The sequence below is a fragment of the Miniopterus natalensis genome, chromosome 13 (genome assembly GCF_054644295.1).
Source record: "Miniopterus natalensis isolate mMinNat1 chromosome 13, mMinNat1.hap1, whole genome shotgun sequence".
Lineage (NCBI taxonomy): Eukaryota > Metazoa > Chordata > Mammalia > Chiroptera > Miniopteridae > Miniopterus > Miniopterus natalensis.
In genome coordinates this window covers 55,031,253-55,048,929 of record NC_142093.1, presented here as the reverse complement: position 1 = coordinate 55,048,929, position 17,677 = coordinate 55,031,253, and the positions used below count along the sequence as shown (strand labels likewise).

General features: G+C 36.6%; 1 protein-coding gene across 8 annotated transcripts in view; it reads left to right on the top strand.

Annotated features, from left to right (window-relative positions):
* Nucleotides 1–17,677, top strand: part of LOC107545544 (testis-specific gene 10 protein) — a 103,070-nt gene that overhangs the window by 75,520 nt on the left and 9,873 nt on the right. For all 8 annotated transcript variants that reach the window (XM_087823722.1, XM_087823724.1, XM_087823718.1 and 5 more), the window contains 2 exons: nt 569–778; nt 16,884–17,086. In XM_087823722.1, the coding sequence (XP_087679848.1) occupies nt 569–778; nt 16,884–17,086 (413 nt within the window). The remainder of the gene's footprint in view (nt 1–568; nt 779–16,883; nt 17,087–17,677) is intronic.

Here is a 17,677-nt window from a genome sequence, read left to right as displayed (position 1 = left end):
GTATCTCATATTACCATTTTTTAAACATGCTCTTATTTCTCATAAGATGGATGTATTCTTAATTTGTACATGCCCAGAGTCTTTTTCTCTCAGGCATTAGTCAGTGCTAGAGAGTTATCAGTCCTCATTTTACGATATTATGTTCAATATCAACATGTCTTTTAAGAATTGGAAAATGAGTATCACAAGAAAAATAGTGGCAAATGTTTCATTTGTCACTTTGTTGTTAAAGACAGCAATAATATTTATATTATAGAATCATAGAAACTGTAGCAAATACAGACAGAACCATAGACCAAACATGTATATATCTCAACCAGCTTTGAGACATTTAAGTGGGAAAAGTTGTTTTCCAAATATGACCAGTTGACCACCTTACTCATGGACTTTGTGTATAGAAATCTGAAACCCGAATTTATGTTTCAGAGTGTTTTGTACATATATTACTACCCATAGCATCTAAGGTTCCTTATAATGTAAATGTACTATCATTAAAAGATTTGCCCGATTTTGTGCTCCATCTCATAGTTTTTTCCTAGTTAAAAAAATAATAATTTTGTTTTTGCAGCACTTAAATGCAGAAAGGTCTTACAAGTGCCAGATTTGTACCTTACATAAATCTCTTGTGAAGATGGAAGAGGAGCTTCAGAAGGTTCAGTTTGAAAAGGTGTCTGCCCTTGCAGACTTGTCTTCTACAAGGGAACTTTGTATTAAACTTGACTCAAGCAAAGAACTTCTTAATAGGCAGCTGGTTACTAAAGATCAAGAAATTGAAATGGTATGTAATACACTTAAAAATAGTTATTTTCACATTTCCATTATATAAAATTACTACATTAGAAAAACAAGTTCTTTTTAAAAAAATATTACATTAAGTCTGTCTTTCATCTTTAGATTTTATTTTTTAAGTCCAAGAGATTAATTTGACAGCTATATTCCAACAATTCAAGTAAGTAACAGAAATCTTCCTTTGAGTATTTAATTTATATTTACTTTTGGCCACATGAATTATAAAACATTTACATACCAATCAGCAAAGAACCAAGAGGTTGAGGTTTATCTAGCTAAATTATAACTTGAATGACATTCTTTTAAGCTAAATTTATTTACTAATTGTGTTCTTTTAAACTGTAATCCAGTCCATCATATCTATTGTGTGCCTGGCATTGTGCTTGCTGCTGTGAATATAATGTTCAAAAGATACAGGCCCCTGCCCTCAGGGACCTTTCAGTATTGACTTATCAATAATTTGGGATGAATTAAGAAGTACTTTATTAAGAAGTACTCATGGTTTTAGAGAGGGAGTTCCTATTCAGCCTGTGGGTGTCAGGAAAAGTTCACAAGAAGGTACTAATGAGCACAGAAGAGATGAGGTGTTTCATTCAGAGGGAACAACATCATAGGGAATGTATGGAGGTAAAAATGAATTCTTAAGTGCGTAGTAATTTTCAGTGGCCAGAGCAGCATACATGGGTAGAAATGTCTGGGGAGCCCTGCCGGCATGGCTCAGCGGTTGAGTATCGACCTATGATCCAGAAGATTGCGGTTCAGTTCCTGGTCAGGGCACATGCCTGGGTTGCAGGCACAATCCCCAGTAGGGAGCATGCTGGAGGCAGCTGATCAATGACTCTTTCATCATTGATGTTTCTATCTCTCTCCCTCTCCCTTCCTCTCTCTGAAATCAGTAGGGACATATTTTAAAGAGAAAAAGAAAATGGCTGGAGATGCATCTGGGGAGATAGATGGAGTACAGATCCTAAAGGGATATATATGCAAGTTGCATAGTATAATTGAAATATCAACAAATTTGGTCATGTTTACATTTCTTTTATTTTCAAATCCTATTGAATTTTAGGTTTGTTAGTCTACTGTTTGTTAGGAGGATATGTTGCATTTGAGAACCATGTAGCTAGCTGGTTTCTGTAAGAATTCACTGTTTATATTTTATGAATGAAGTATATGCCAGTATTGCCAGACTCTTCCTTTAATTATTCTTTATTTCAGCAAGAACATTTTAATAATGAAATTAACTCATGAAAGATACTCACTGTAAAAATTCAAATAATATATCCTTAATTTTTAAAAAAAACCACACTTTTTATGTGGTATTTTGAAATTGGAAAAGTAATACTTGTTGTAATACATGTTGTAATAACTGAAACATTTTTTCTGTTTTAGTTTTTAGATTACTGACATTGAGCTTCTTTTCATATGTCTATTGGCAATCAGTATGGCCTCTTTGGAAAAGTGTCTATTCAGGTCCTTTGCCCTTTTTTGAGTTGGATTGGTTTGTGTGTGTGTGTGTGTTCAGTTGTATCAGTTCTTTATAAATTTTAGATGTTAACCCCTTAACAGATGTATCAGTGAATATGTTCTCCCCTTTAGAGGGTTGTCTTTTTATTTTGTTGTTGGTTTCCTTTGCTGTGCAAAAACTTTTTAGTTTGATGAAGTCACCTTTGTTTATTTTTTCTTTTGTTTTCCTTGCCCAAGGAGATATATCACAAAAAATTTTTCTGTAAGAAATGTTCAAGATTTTACTGCCTATCTTTTCTTCCAGGATTTTTATGGTTTTGAGCCTAACATTTAAGTCTTTAATCCATTTTGAACTTATTCTTGTGTATGGTATAAGAAAGTGGTCTAGTTTCATTTTTTTTGCAAGTATCTGTCCAATCAATATTCCCAACATCAGTTATTGAATACACTATCTTTACCCCATTGTGTCTTTTTGCCTCTTTTGTCAAATATTAATTCATTATAAGGTCCTGGGTTTATTTGTGTGCTCTCTATTCTGTTCCATTGATCTATATGTCTGTTTTTTATGCCAGTACCTTGCTGTATTGATTACTATGGCTTTGTAGTGTAGTTTAATACCAGGTAGCATGACTCTTCCAACTTTGTTTTTCTTTCTCGAGATTGCTGTTGCCATTCAAGGTCTTAGTTTCCCTTTCTGATAGTTCATTACTGGTGTACAAAAATGCATCTGATATCTGTATATTTATTTTGTATTCTGCTACTTTACTGAATTTATTTATCACTTCTAGTAGTGTTTTGGTGGATCTCTTTAGTGTTCTCTCTAATCAGTATCATGTCGCATGCAAAGAGGGACAGTTTTACTATTTTCTTTTCTTCTTGTCTGATCGCTGTGGCTAGGACTTCCAGTACCATGTTGAATAAGAGTAGTGAAAGCAGACATCCTTGTCTTGTTCCTGATCTTAAAGGAAATGCTTGTAGTTTCTGCCCATTGAGTATGATGTTGTTTGTGGGTTTGTCATATACAGCCTTTATTATGTTGAAGTATGATCCCTCTAATCCCATTTTGCTGAGAGTTTTTTCATAAATGGTGATGGATTTTATCTAATGCTTTTCTTCATCTTTTTATATGATCATCTGGTTTTTGTCCATTTGTTTATGTGGTGTATCACGCTTATCTATTTGCAGATATAGTACCAAACTTGTATCCCCAAGATAAATCCCACTTGATCATGGTGTATGATCTTTTTAATGTATTGCTGGATTAGGTTTGCTAATATTTTGTTGAGGATTTTAGCATCTGTGTTCATCAGGGATATTGGCCTATAATTTTTTTACATTGTAGTTTCTTTATCTGGTTTTTTAATTAGGATAGCACTGGCCTCATAAAATGAGATTGGAAGTCTTCCCTCCTCTTAAATTTTTTGAAATAATTTGAGAAGGATAGGTGTTAGTTCTTTGAATGTTTGGTAAAATCCACCTGTGAAGCCATCCAGTTCAGGACTTTAGTTTGTTGGGATTTTTTTTATTACTGCTTTAATTTCACTAGGTGTTTTTTTTAATCCTCACCCGAGGATATTTTTTCCATTCATTTTTAGACAGTGGAATGGAGGGAGCAGGGGGGAGAGAAAGAGACATCGACTTGAGACAGACACATTAATTGGTTGCCTCTCGCATGCACCAGGGCTGGGAATCCAACCTGCAACCGAGGTATTTACACTTGACTGGGAATCAAACCCATGACCCTTCAGTCTGCAGGCTGATGCTCTAACCATTGAGCAAAACCAGCCAAGGCATTTTCACTAGTTTTAATCAGTCTGTCCAGATTCTCTGATTCTTCCTGATTCAGTTTTGGAAAATTGGATGTTTTTAGGAATTTATTCATTTCATCCAGATTGTCCAATTTGTTGGCATATAGTTATTTGTAATATTTTCTTACAGTTTTTTGTGTGTCAGTTGTTCTTTCTCCTCTTTCATTTCTGATTTTATTTATTTAGGTCCTCTCTATTTTTCTCTTGATGACTCTGGTTAAATGTTTGTCAGTCTTGTTTATTGTTTCAAAGAACCAGCTTTTGGTTTCATTGATACTTTGTATTTTTTAGACTTTTTCTTGTTTTCTTGTTTTTCTTGTTTCTTGAGCTGAGTCTGTAATGCTATGAATTTCCTTCTTAGCACTACTTTTGCTGTGTCCCATAGATTTTGGGTTGTGTTCTCATTTTCATTTATTTCAAGGTATCATTTGATTTTTTTTTTATCTCATTATTAACCAATTCATTATTTAGTAATGTGTTATTTAGCCTCCACGTCTTTGTGTTTTTCAGTTTTTTTTCTTGTGATTGATTTCTAGTTTTATACCATTATGGCCAGAGAAGATAGTTAATATTTTCAATCTTCTTAAATGTTTTGAAATTTTTTTTGTGTCCTGTCATGTGGTCTGTCCTAGAAAATGTCCCATGTGACCTTGAAATGAATATATATTCTGCTGCTTTGGGGTGAAATACTCTAAAGATATCAATTAAGTCCATCTGATTTAGTGTGTCATTTAAGGCTGCTGTTTTCTTGTTGATTTTTTTGTCTGAAAGATCTACCCATTGATGTCAATGGGATGTTAAAATCCCCTACTATGACTGTATTACTGTCAATCTCTCCCTTCATTTCCATCATATTTGCTTTACATATTTAGGTGCTCCTTTTTTGGGTGCATAAATGTTTACAAGGGTTATATTATCTTGTTGGGTTGCTTCCTTTATCACTATGTAGTGTCCTTCTTTGTTTTAAAGTCCATTTTGTCAGATATATGAATTGCTTTCATAGCTTTTTTTCTTTTCCATTTGCATGAAATATCTTTTTCCATTGCTTTACTTTTATTCTATGTGTGTCTTTAATTCTGAGGTGGGTCTCTTTTAGACAGCATATATATGGATCTAATTTTCTTATCTATTTGGTTACCCTATGTCTCTTGATTGTTCCTTCTCCTCTTTCATTTCTGATTTTATTTATTTGGGTCCTCTTTTTCTTTTGATGACTGTGGTTAAATGTTTGTCAGTCTTGTTTATTGTTTCAAAGAACCAGCTCTTGGCTTCATTGATATTTTGTATTTTTTAGACTATTTATATTTAAAGTGATTATTGATAGGTACATATTTTTTTATATATATTTATATTTAAAGTGGTTATTGATAGGTACATATTTATTGTCATTTTAATTTTTATAACTATGTTTCTCTGGTGGTGGTGATGGTGGTTCTTCTTCTCCCCCTCCCCTCCCCCTCCTCTCCCTCCCCTCCCTCCTCCTCCTTCTCCTCCTCCTTCTTCTAGCAGGCCCTTTTACATTTCTTGTAACACTGGTTTAGTGGTAACAAACTCCTTTAGCATTTTCTTGTCTGGAAACCTCTTTATTCCTCCTTCAATTTTAAATGATAGCCCCACTGTGTAAAGTAGTCTTGGTGTAGCTCCTTGCTTTTCATCACTTTGATTATTTCATGCCAATCCCTTGTGGTCTGAAATGTTTCTGTTAAGAAGTGAGCTGACAGTCTTATGGGAGCTCCCTTGCAGGTATCTGTCTTTCTCTTGCACCTTTTAAGATTCTCTCTTTGTCCTTAACTTTTGCCATTTTAATTAGGATGTGTCGTGGTATGGGTTTCTTTGGGTCCATCTTGCTTAGGACTCTGTGCTTCCTGGACTTGTATATCTTTTTCCTTCACCAGGTTAGGGAAGTTTTCAGTCATTGTTTCTTCAAATAAGTTCTTGATCCCTTGCTCTCCCTCTTCTCCATCTGGCACCCCTATGATGCAAATGCTGTTACATTTCATGTTGTCCCAAAGGTTCCTTAAACTATTCTAATTTTTAAATTCTTTTTGCTGCTCTCATTGGGTGTTTTTTTCTACCTTGTGTTCCAAATCACTGAATCAGTCCCCTAATTCATCCAACCTACTGTTTATTTTTTCCAATGTATTCTTCATTTGAGATATTGTATTCTTAATTTATGAATGGTCCTTCTTAGGGGTTTCTATGTCCTTTTTTTGGAGATTTCTCCTGTTTTTGTTTTTGTTTTTGTTTTTATTTAAGGCATGTTTCTTTGTCTCTCCATTTTGCCTACCTCTTTGTGTTTGTTTCTATGTATTAGATACAGCTACTATGTCTCCCAGTCTTCGTGGGGTGGCCTTATCTAGTAGGTGTCCTATGGAGTCCAGTGGGCAGTCTCCTTGATCACGTGAGCTGTGTGCTCCTGGAATGTGCCTTGTGTGGTTATGTCATCCTACTTTTATAATTGAGTCTTGGTTGCTGTTGGCCTGTTTGTGTGTGGGATTGACCCTCAGGCTGGCTGGCTGACTGTGAAACTCAGTCCCAGCCATGGTGTACAAGCTGCTGTGCAGGTGCTGAATTCCTTGAAGCAGAAATTGCCTCAGCAGGATTTGGTGCCTGCCAAGATCTCCCTTGTGATATGCTGCTTATGAAGCTTATTGCATTCTGCTCTGATGTTGTCTAAAGCTGGCCACTGTGTGTGTTGGTTCTGGGCCTCTTGGGAGGAACTTTGCAGCAGGCCAATGTCAGATACGCCTGTGTCTGGCCTTTGGAAACCTGTTTGTAGCTCTAAGTGATCCACAGTTTGTGGCTGCTTCTGCTGCACCTAGGTGTGCACAGGAAGGACTAAGCTGTGTACCAAGATTGGCTTTTACCAGCACCGAGCTTGGCAGGTCAGAAAAAGTCCAAAGCCACTGTGACAGGATCTGACTTTGCCTGCTACTGCCTACCGGCTTCCTGTTAGGCTCAGTCACTAAAACAGCCTCTGTCTGACCTCCTCAGGAGGGCATAAGCTCTACAAGTGTGGTGAAAGGGAGTCCAGAGGGTGGGGCTATTGCTTTCCCCTAAGCTGATGCCACACAAGGAAAGTAAACCACCCAAGAAAGATGGCATCTTCACTGTGGGAGAATGACAACACAAGGATCCTGGTGGCCCTCCCTGAGCCACAAACCCCAAACTCTACTCACACAACTCTAGTCCACTCCACCCTCCCTCCATAGAATCCCAGGGTGAGTTGCTGTGAATGAAATTTTGTGTGTTGGCCCTTTAAAAGGGTGCCTGTATTTGTAGCAGACTGGTGTCTCTGCTTGGTGGACAGAAACCATTCTGTTTTTCACAGCTGATGTTATGTGGGTGCTCTGGGCTGGAGAGCCCTGCTTGGGGTTTAGAACCCACACTTCTCAGGGGGAACCCTCCACAACTGACATGTTCCTCTGGAACCTCAGCAACCACCGTAGGAGTGGGTCAGCCCATCTTGTGTCTCTGCCCTTCCTACTAGCCTTGATGTGGCTTTTTCTTTAAATCCTTGGTCATAAATAAGACTTCTCTTCAGCTAGTCTTCAGTTGGTTATTCAGGATAATTTTTCTGTAATTTAGTTGTAATTCAATTTTGGAGATGAATGTAGCATCCATCTACACCACCACCATATTGGATCTACAGCCTTAATTTTCTTTTACCAAATATATTTGGCATGATTTAATTCACATTCCATACAATTTAACCATGTCTTAGTTTTTTTCCTTCCAAATAAATATAGTATATCTGTCTACTTTTCATAAGCAAAACTGCAGATGAATTTAGATGAAAAATTCTCTAGAAAATAGAATCCAACAACATATAAAATGAATTTTATACCATGATGAAGTGGCTTTATCCCATGAATGCAAGGTTGGTTTAATACCTGAAAAACAACTAATGAAATATATCAATACAATAAGGAACAAACACCAATGATCATCCCAGTAGATGCAGAAAAAGCATTTGACAAAATTCAACACCATTTTATGATTTAAAAATCTATAAAGTAGGAATAGAAGAGAACTTAAACTGATAGAGTATCTGCAAAACAACCCACAACTGAAATCATACATAATGGTGACAGAGTTAATGTTTTTCCTCTTGTCAGTAACATGACAAAAATGCCCTCCTCAGCTCTTCTATTCAACATTGTACTGGAGGTTCTAGCATGGGAAATAGGCAAGAAAAAGAAATAAAATACACCCAGATTGGTGTGAAGTAAAACTATCTCTATATGCAGATGATACAATTTTAGATATAGAAAATTCTAAAATCCACTAAAAAGCTATTAAAACTAACAAATGCATTTATCAAGTTTGCAGGATACAAGATCAATATACAATAATCAATTATATTTCTATATGATCAGTGAACAATCCAAAAATGAAAATAAGAAAACAAATCCATCAAATGGAATTACACAAAAAGAGATAGCATCAAGGGAGGATAAAATACTTAGGAATAAATTTAACAAAGTGCAAAACTTGTACTTTACAAGACTTAAAATCATTATTAAGAGAAATTAAGGACCTAAGTAAATGGAAATATATTCCATATTCATTCATCAGAAGACTTAAATTAACGTTGTTAAAATGGCACTACTACCCCAAATTGATCTACAAATTCAATACAACACCTATCAGAATCTCAGCTGGCTTCTTTATAGAAATTGACAGGATGATATATAGTTAATTTGGAAGTGCAAGAGACTTAGAATAGCCAAAACAATCTTGAAAGAGAGGAATAAAGTCAGAGGACTAACAATTCCCAATTTCAAAACTCACTACAAAATGATAGTAATCAAGACAGTATAGTACTAACACAAGGAAAGACATGTAGGTCAATGGAGCAGAATTGAGAGTCCAGAAATAAACTCATATTTGTGGACAAATGATTTTCAAAAAATTTGTGCCAATACAATTTAATGGGGAAAGAACAGTTTTTCTAACAAATGGTACTGAGACCACATGGAAAAGAATGATGTTGAATTCCTATCATATACCATATGCAAGTGTTAACTTAAAATAGATTATAGGTCTGTATGTAAGCTAAAATTATAAATCTCTTAAGAAGAAGACATATAAATTTTTGTGACAGTGGGCTAGATAATGCTTTCTTAGATATATATAGAAAGCATAAGCAACAAAAGAAAGAAAAAAATGAAAAGGACTTCATCAAAATAAACAACTTTTGTGTTACAAATGATATCATCAATAAAGCAAAAAGGCATTGCACAGAATGGTAAGACAACATTTTCAGATCATTTATCCTATAAGAGAATTGTATCCAGGATATGTATAAAGAACTCTTCATGGATCAGAACCAAGATGATGGTGTAGTTAAACAAAACACGGTATTTGCCTCCTCCTCCAACAACATCAAAACTGCAACTAAATTACAGAGCAATCATCATTCAGAACCACCTGAAATTTGACTGAATGGAAGCCCCACAATAATAGAATTAAAGAAGAAGACAGGTAGGAGGGCTGAAGGTGTAACCAGGCTGATCTAACACCCACTTGTGGTAGTTTTAAAATTGGGAGGGAAATCTTGGCTTTGACTATCCCCCATGAGGAGCAAGGGGTCCCAGACCCACACCAGAACCATCAGCCCAGGGTTCCAGTGTTGGGAAGAGAAGTTCCCATAACTTTGGGCTGTAAAAAGCAGGGCCCAGCTGGATGTGGCTCAGCGGTTGAGCGTCGACCTAGGATCCAGGTGTTCAGGGTTCAATTCCCGGTCAGGGCACATGCCCAGGTTGCAGACTAGACAGCTGATCAATGACTCTCTCATCATTGATGTTTCCATCTCTCTCTCTCTCCCTCTCCTTTCCTCTCTCTGAAATCAATAAAGATATTAAAAAAAAAAAAAAAAAGCCAGGAATTGTGGCTAAGTGACAAGGAGGCAGCTGGAGAACCAGGTATTTCTCTTACACGGCCAGTTCACACACTTACTTGGACTCACTCCCTCTGAGCTCCAGTGCTGGAGCAGTAGCTCGAAAGGATCCAGGGACACACAGGGAGGATCTGAATTGTCGGGCAGCAGGGCAAGAACTAGGGGGGCTGTTTTCTCCCAGACAAAATTGCTCGCAGAGGTCACTGTTACTCTGCTGAGACCTCCCATGCCACAGAGCCCACTGGCAGGTGCCATACCTGAGTCTCCATCAACTTTGCCCACAATGTTGATTCCCTGAGACCCAGCCCCACCCAAGCTGTTTGCAGTGGCTTTTCCGTATGAACGGCCTTTACTTGTTCAGGCTTCACGCTTTCCTAAAATGTCTGAGACAAACAGCAGCTGGCCTCAGGGTGCCACATACCTCTCTATAAGTAGTCCCAGACCCGGGACTAACAGCAGCTTGCCAAAGTTCACAGCTGGACCTCCCCTGAGCAACTCCAAGCCCAAACAAAGTAACAGTAATCTACAGATCACTCTGTAGCTCTTGCTGGGTAGCCCCAGGCAGGGCACAGGCAGTAGCTGACTTTGCAACTCCCTGGAGGCCCTAGACCCAGTGTACCTGGTGGACAGCTTCAGAACATGCTGATTACAACCCTACCACATCCAAGAGTAACACACTCAAGGGGTGGACTTGGTGAGCACCAAAAATCCACGGAAGCAAATCCTGCTTCAAATCCTGCACAGCAGCTCTTCCACTGTAGTCACAGCTGGTCCTCACAGCCACTTGGCCTGGGAGTCAATTCCTCCAAGTGACACCAACAGTAATCAAGGCTCAACTATAACAGGACAGTGCAGACAGCCCACACAGGGGAACACCTAGAGTGCCCAGCTCAGGTTACTGGGGAGGTTGAACCACTGAGCCCTACAGGACACCTACTACACAAGGCCACTCTACCAATTCCAGGAGACATAGCAGCTCTACCTAATACATAGAAATAAACACAGGGAAGCAGAGACAAAGAAACATGTCACAAAGGAAAGAAGAGAAGAAATCTCCAGAAAAAGAACTAAATGAAATGGAAGCAAGCAAACTACTAGATACAGAGTTCAAAACAATGGTTATAAAGATGCTCAAGGAACTTAATGAGAATTTCCAGGAACTTAGAATTTCAAGAACATTAGTGAGAACATCAACAAAATAAAAAAGGACCAGTCAGAAACGAAGATTCCACTAACTGAAATGGAGAATAATTTACAGGGAATCAACAGTAGAGGACACTGAGAATCAAATCAGTGATTTGGAATATGAGGAAGCAAAAAACACCCACTCAGAAGAGCAAAAAGAAAAATGGATCCAAAAATATGGAGATAGTGTAAGGAATCTCTGGGACAACTTTAAGTGTACCGACATTTGCATCATGGAGGTGCCAGAAGGAGAAGAAAGAGAACAAGAAATTGAAAACCTATTTGAAAAAATAATGCTAGCCAACTTCCCCTACCTGGTGAAAGAAAAAGACAAGTCTAGGAAGCACAGAGAGTCCCAAACAAGGTGAACCCAAAGAAGCCAACACCAAGACACATCATAATTAAAATGCCAAAGGTTAAAGACAAAGAATCTTAAAGGCAGCAAGAGAAAAGCAGTTAGTTACCTATGAGGGAGCATTCATATGACTGTCAGCTGATTTCTCAACAGAAACTTTGCAGGCCAGAAGGGAGTGGCAAGAAATATTCAAAGTGATGAAAAGCAAGGACCTACAACCAAAATTACTCTACCCAGCAAAGCTATCATTTAAAATTGAGGGAGAAATAAAGAGCTTCACAGACAAGAAAGAGCTAAAGGAGTTCATCACCACCAAACCAGTATTACATGAAATGTTGAAGGATCTTCCTTAAGAACAAAATAAACTGACAAAGTAGACCCAGCAACATTGAAGCATGCAACAGACTGACATATCTCAGAGGGGCAGGAGGAGAAGGGAAGAGATTAACCAAAGAGCTTATATACATATATGCATAACCCATAGACACAGACAGTAGTGTGGAGAAGGCCTGGGGAGGGGGCGGGATTTCAGAGAGAGGAAGAGAGAGGGGGAGAGAGAGAGAAACATTAATGATGAGAGAGTCATTGATCTGCCTCCTGCCCACCTCCCCCTGGGGATGGAGCCAGCAATCCAGGCATGCGCCCTGACAGGAATTGAACCATGATCTCCTGGATCATAGGTTGATGCTCAACCACTGAGCCATGCTGGCTGGGCCCCAATGTGGTTTTAATTTGCATCTCTCTGATGATTAACAATGTGAGCATTTTTTCATATGTCTCTTGGCCATCTGTATGTCTTTGGAGAAGTGTCTTTTTAGGTCTTTCGCCCATTTTATAATTGGATTGTTTATCTTCCTCTTGTTGAGCTGTATGAGTTCTTTGTGTATTTTGGAAATTAACCCCTTATCAGATGAATCATTGGCAAATATGTTCTCCCAAACCATGGGTTCCCTTTGCATTTTGAGGATAGTTTCTCTTGCTGTGCAGAAGCTTTTTAGTTTGATGCAGTCCCATTTGTTTATTTTCTCCTTTGTTTCTCTTGCCCTAGGACATGTATCAGAGAAAATTTCACTACATGAGGTGTCTGTGATTTTACTGCCTACATTTTCTTCTAAGTTTTTTATGGTTTCATGACTTACATTTAAGTCTTTTATCCATTTTGAATTTATTCTTTTGTATGGTGTAAGTTGGTGGTCTAGTTTCACTTACTTGCATGTATTTGACCAGTTTTCCCAGCACCATTTATTGACTGCCTTTACTCCGTTATATGCTCTTGCCTCCTTTGTCAAATATTAATTGACCATAATGGCGTGGGTCAATTTCTGGGATCTCTTATTCTGTTCTGTTTATCTATATACCTGTTCTTGTGCCAGTACCAGGCTGTTTTGATTACAGTGGCTTTCTAGTACAGTTTGATATCTGGTATAGTGATCCCTCCAACTCTCTTCTTCTTTCCCAAGATTGCTATGGATATTTGGTGTCTTTTTTGGTTCCATATAAATTTTTGGAATATTTGTTCTAGTTTTGTGAAATTTGCTGTTGGTATTTTAATAGGAATTACCTTGAATCTATAGATTTCTTTGGGTTGTATGGACATTTTGATCATAGTAATTCCTTCAATCCATGAACATTCTTCCACTTGTCTATATCTTCCTCTATTTCTTTTTTCAGTGTCCTGTAGTTTTCTGAGTACAGGTCTTTTACCTCCTTGGTTAAGTTTATTCCTAGGTATCTTATTTTTTTAGTTGCAATATAAATGGGATAGTTTTTTAGTATCTCTTTCTAAGAGTTCATTATTGGTGTATAAAAAAGCCATCGATTTTGAGATGTTAATTTTGTATCCTGCTACCTTGCCGAATTCATTATTAAATCTAGTAATACTTTGGTGGAGTCTTTAGGGTTTTCCATGTACAATATCATGTCATCTGCAAATAATGACATTTTTAATTCCTCCTTTCCAATTTGGATGTCTTTTATATTTTCTTGTCTGATCACTGTGGCAAGGGCTTCCAATACTTTGTTGAATAACAGTGGTGAAAGCAGACAACCCTGTCTTGTTTCTGTTTTTTAAGGGAAATGGTTTTAGTTTTTGCCCATTAAGTATGATGTTGGCTGTAGATTTGTCATATATGACCTGTATTATGTTGAGGTATGTTCCCTCTATTCCCACTTTCCTGAGAGTTTTTATCAAAAGTGGATGCTAGATTTTGTTGAATGCTTTTTCTGCATCTATTGATATGATAATATGATTTTTGTCCATTTCGTTTATGTGATGTATCAATTTATTGATTTTCAAATATTATACCAGCCTTGCATCCCTGGAATAAATCCCACTTTGTCATGGTGTATGATCTTTTTAATATATTGCTGGATCTGATTTGCTATTATTTTGTTGAGAATTTTAGTATCTATGCTCATCAGGGATATTGGAATGTACGTTTCTTTCTTTGTATTGTCTTTATCTGGTTTTGGGATTAGGATAATGCTGGCCTCATAAGATACACAGGCATAAAAGGAAAAGGGGGCATTAAATAAGTACCTATGAATAATAACCTTAAACATAAATGGATTAAACACTCCAATCAAAAGACATAGGGTAGCAGAATGGATAAAAAAAACTTGTCCCATATATATGTTGTCTACAAGAGACCCACCTCACAACAAAAGATTCACACAGGCTGAAAGTAAAGGAGTGGAAAAAAATATTCTATTCAGATGGAAACAAAAAAGAAGCTGGGATAGCAATACTTATTTCTGACCAAACAGACTTCAAAATAAAGACCATAACAAGAGACAAAGAAGTCACTATATAACACTAAAGGGATTGATCCAGCAGGAGGATATAACCATTATAAACATATTTACACCCAATATATAAGCACCTAAATATATTTAAAAAATTCTTGGTAGACTTTAAGGATGAGTTTGACAGCAATATATTCATAGTAGGGGACTTACTATCATCACTTACCACACTGTCATCAATGGTTAGATCTCCCAGACAAAAAATCAAGAAGGAAACAGAGACCTTAAATGACACACTAGATCTCATGGATTTAATTGACATTTATAGAACATTTCAACCCAAAGCTGCAGAATACACATTCTTCTCAAATGCACATGGAACATTCTCAAAGATAGACCATGTTAGGACACAAAACAAGTCTCTACACGTTCAAAATCAAAATCTTAATCAAGCATCTTCTCAGATCACAATGGCATGAAACTAGAAATCAACCACTATTAAAAAACTAAAAGACATTCAAACACATGGAGGCTAAATAGCATGTTATTCAACAATGAATGGGTTACCAATGAGATCAAGGAAGAAATCAAAGAATTCCTGGAAAAAAACAAAGATGAACAAACAACAACCAAAAATCTATGGGACACAGTGAAAGCAGCCCTGAAAGGAAAATTCATAGCAGTACAGACTTACCTCAAGAAGCAAGAAAAAGCTCTACTAAACTATCTAACACTACAACTAAAAGAATTAGAATGAGAAAATCAAGAAAAGCCCAGATAAACTAGAAGGAAGGAAATAATAAAGATTAGAGCAGAAATTAATGATATAGAGGCTAACAAAAAATACAAAAGATCAATGAAACCAAGAGCTTGTTTTCTGAAAAGATAAATAAGATTGATGCACCTTAGCCAGACTCACCAAGAAACAGAGAGGACCCAAATAAATAAAAGCAGAAATAAAAGAGGTGATATAACAACTACCACCACAGAGATACAAAGAATCATAAGAAAATACTGTGTGTAACTATATGCCAACAAACTGGACAACCTGGGAGAAATGGACAAATTCCTATAAACATACAATATTCCAAAACTGAATCAGAAAGAATCAGAAAACAACTAATGAAACTGAAGCAGTAATCAAAATAGTCCCAGCAGACAAAAGTCCAGGACCAGATTCATTTATAGGCGAGTTTTACCAAACATTCAAAGAACTAACACCTATTCTCCTCAAACTATTCCAGAAAATTCAAGAGGAGGGAAAACTCCCAAACTTTTTTTTAGTGTTTTTGTTCTAATTTATATTTTTTTGATTATTCATAAGCATACATTTTTCCTGTATGTTTATTGATTAGTTACATTTTATACATTTTCTGTTCATATTTCTCATCAATTTGTATAAGTTTCTTATATTAGTATGATATTAACATTTCATTTTATTTACTGCATTTATTTTCTTCCAGTTGTTTGTTTTCTTGTAAATTTTAAGTTTACATTGACTATCAATATGTTCTTGTATGTCCAGACATCATTTTTTTAATTGTATCTAGTCTAGAAAGTTCTTTCCCTATCTGCCTACCCCTCCCCCAGTAATTTCATTTTTATTAAAATCTTTTTTTCTTAGAGTTTTATCTTTTCACATTTACCTTTATAAAATGTGCACATATAATTTATTATAGTGTTTACTATGAGATAATTTTAGGAAAATTTTTGCTAAATAGTAATGTCTGTTTTTCTACCTTTTGGAGAAACATTTGGCTTACACAGTGCATTCCAGGTTCAAGATAACCTTCAAAAAGTGAAGCTTTCCCAGGGTTTATGCAAGAGAGGGAACATATAAAGTCTCCTCATCTCCCTTAACAATGGATTGCAGTGACATTCCATAAGGTAGTTGGGTGTTCGTAACTCACCTAACTCAGTAAAAGCAGTAGTCACAGTATCACCATGTCAGTCTTGCTGAAATATAAAAATAAATATCAAAGCTGGAAATGGAAATAGTTTGCCATTTGGTATTAATAACTCATTACTTATTAATGAAATTTCTGATATGATCAAAGAGTTGGTGGAAGTGAAACTGTGTCTGTGTATTTGGTAAGAAGGACAATATTTCTAATCAAGAAATGAATAGGGCCCTAAACAGGTGGCTCAGTTGGTTGGTGTGTCTTCCCATATACCAAAAGGTGATGGGTTTGATTCCTGGTCAGGGCACATACCTAGGTGGGGCTTTGATCCCCAGAGGGGGCGCATACAGGAGGCAACCAATAGTTCTATCTGCCTATCATCTATATCTATCTATCATCTATCTATCATCTATCTATCTGTCTATCTATCTATCTATCTATCTATCTATCTATCTATCTATCTATCTATCTATCTATCTATCTATCTAATCATCTATCATCTATCTATCTATCATCTACCTACCTACCTACCTATCATCAGTCATCTATCTATATATCTTCTTTATCTTCCTTCCTCTCTCTCCGAAATCAATAAAAAAATTGGTTGAGGATTTAAAATAAGAAAAAAATTAAAAGGGGTTATTTTATTATATAATTCAGAAGTTTTGTGAGTATCGTACTCTATCAGTTAAGTGAATGGGAATAAGTATGGATATCTTCCTGTTGTTGTACAGATCGAGAATGAGTTAGATTCTGCTCGTTCTGAAACAGAACTCCTCAGGAGTCAGATGACAAATGAGAGAATCTCCATGCAGAATCTAGAAGCTTTGCTGGTGGCCAATCGGGACAAAGAATATCAGTCTCAGATAGCACTTCAAGAAAAAGAATCTGAAATTCAGCTTCTTAAAGAACACCTATGTCTGGCAGAAAATAAAATGTGAGTTTCTTAGCGATATAATAACAAAGTCTTATTCCTTAAATTTCTGATACTTTATAGGTTAGTAGAATTTTAAAGCTGGAATTCATATAATGTAAGCGTCTATAATTGGTCATCAATTAAATTGACGACCAGAAATACTGTGATTACAATTTAGTATTTCTATTATGTTTAGCTAAATTGATCTAAATTTAAGTTTAACCATCTCTGTTGTTTGTTTCCAATATAGCTTTGGGTATAATAGGATGTCTAATCTAAAATATTACCTTTAGGAATATTATAACCAGAGTAGGAAGAAAAAAAAACGCACTTTTGAAACCAGAATTTTTCTATTTATGGACCACCTGGTATTGCTCCCTCATCTTTCCATTTGTCACACAGTATTTTCTCATGTACCTATAATTGTACATCCTAGGTACCTGGAAGAACTCCTGCATTCGCAGACTACTGGAAACTTCCCTTAGAGCACTGACTGTGGCTGCTTCTTTTAGAATCCCCAGCAGCGCATTCCATGACCCTGGCTTGGAGGGTGGGGAGAAATACCTGCCTGGATAGTGACTGTTCTATTGTTAAACTTGGTCGCTTCTCACA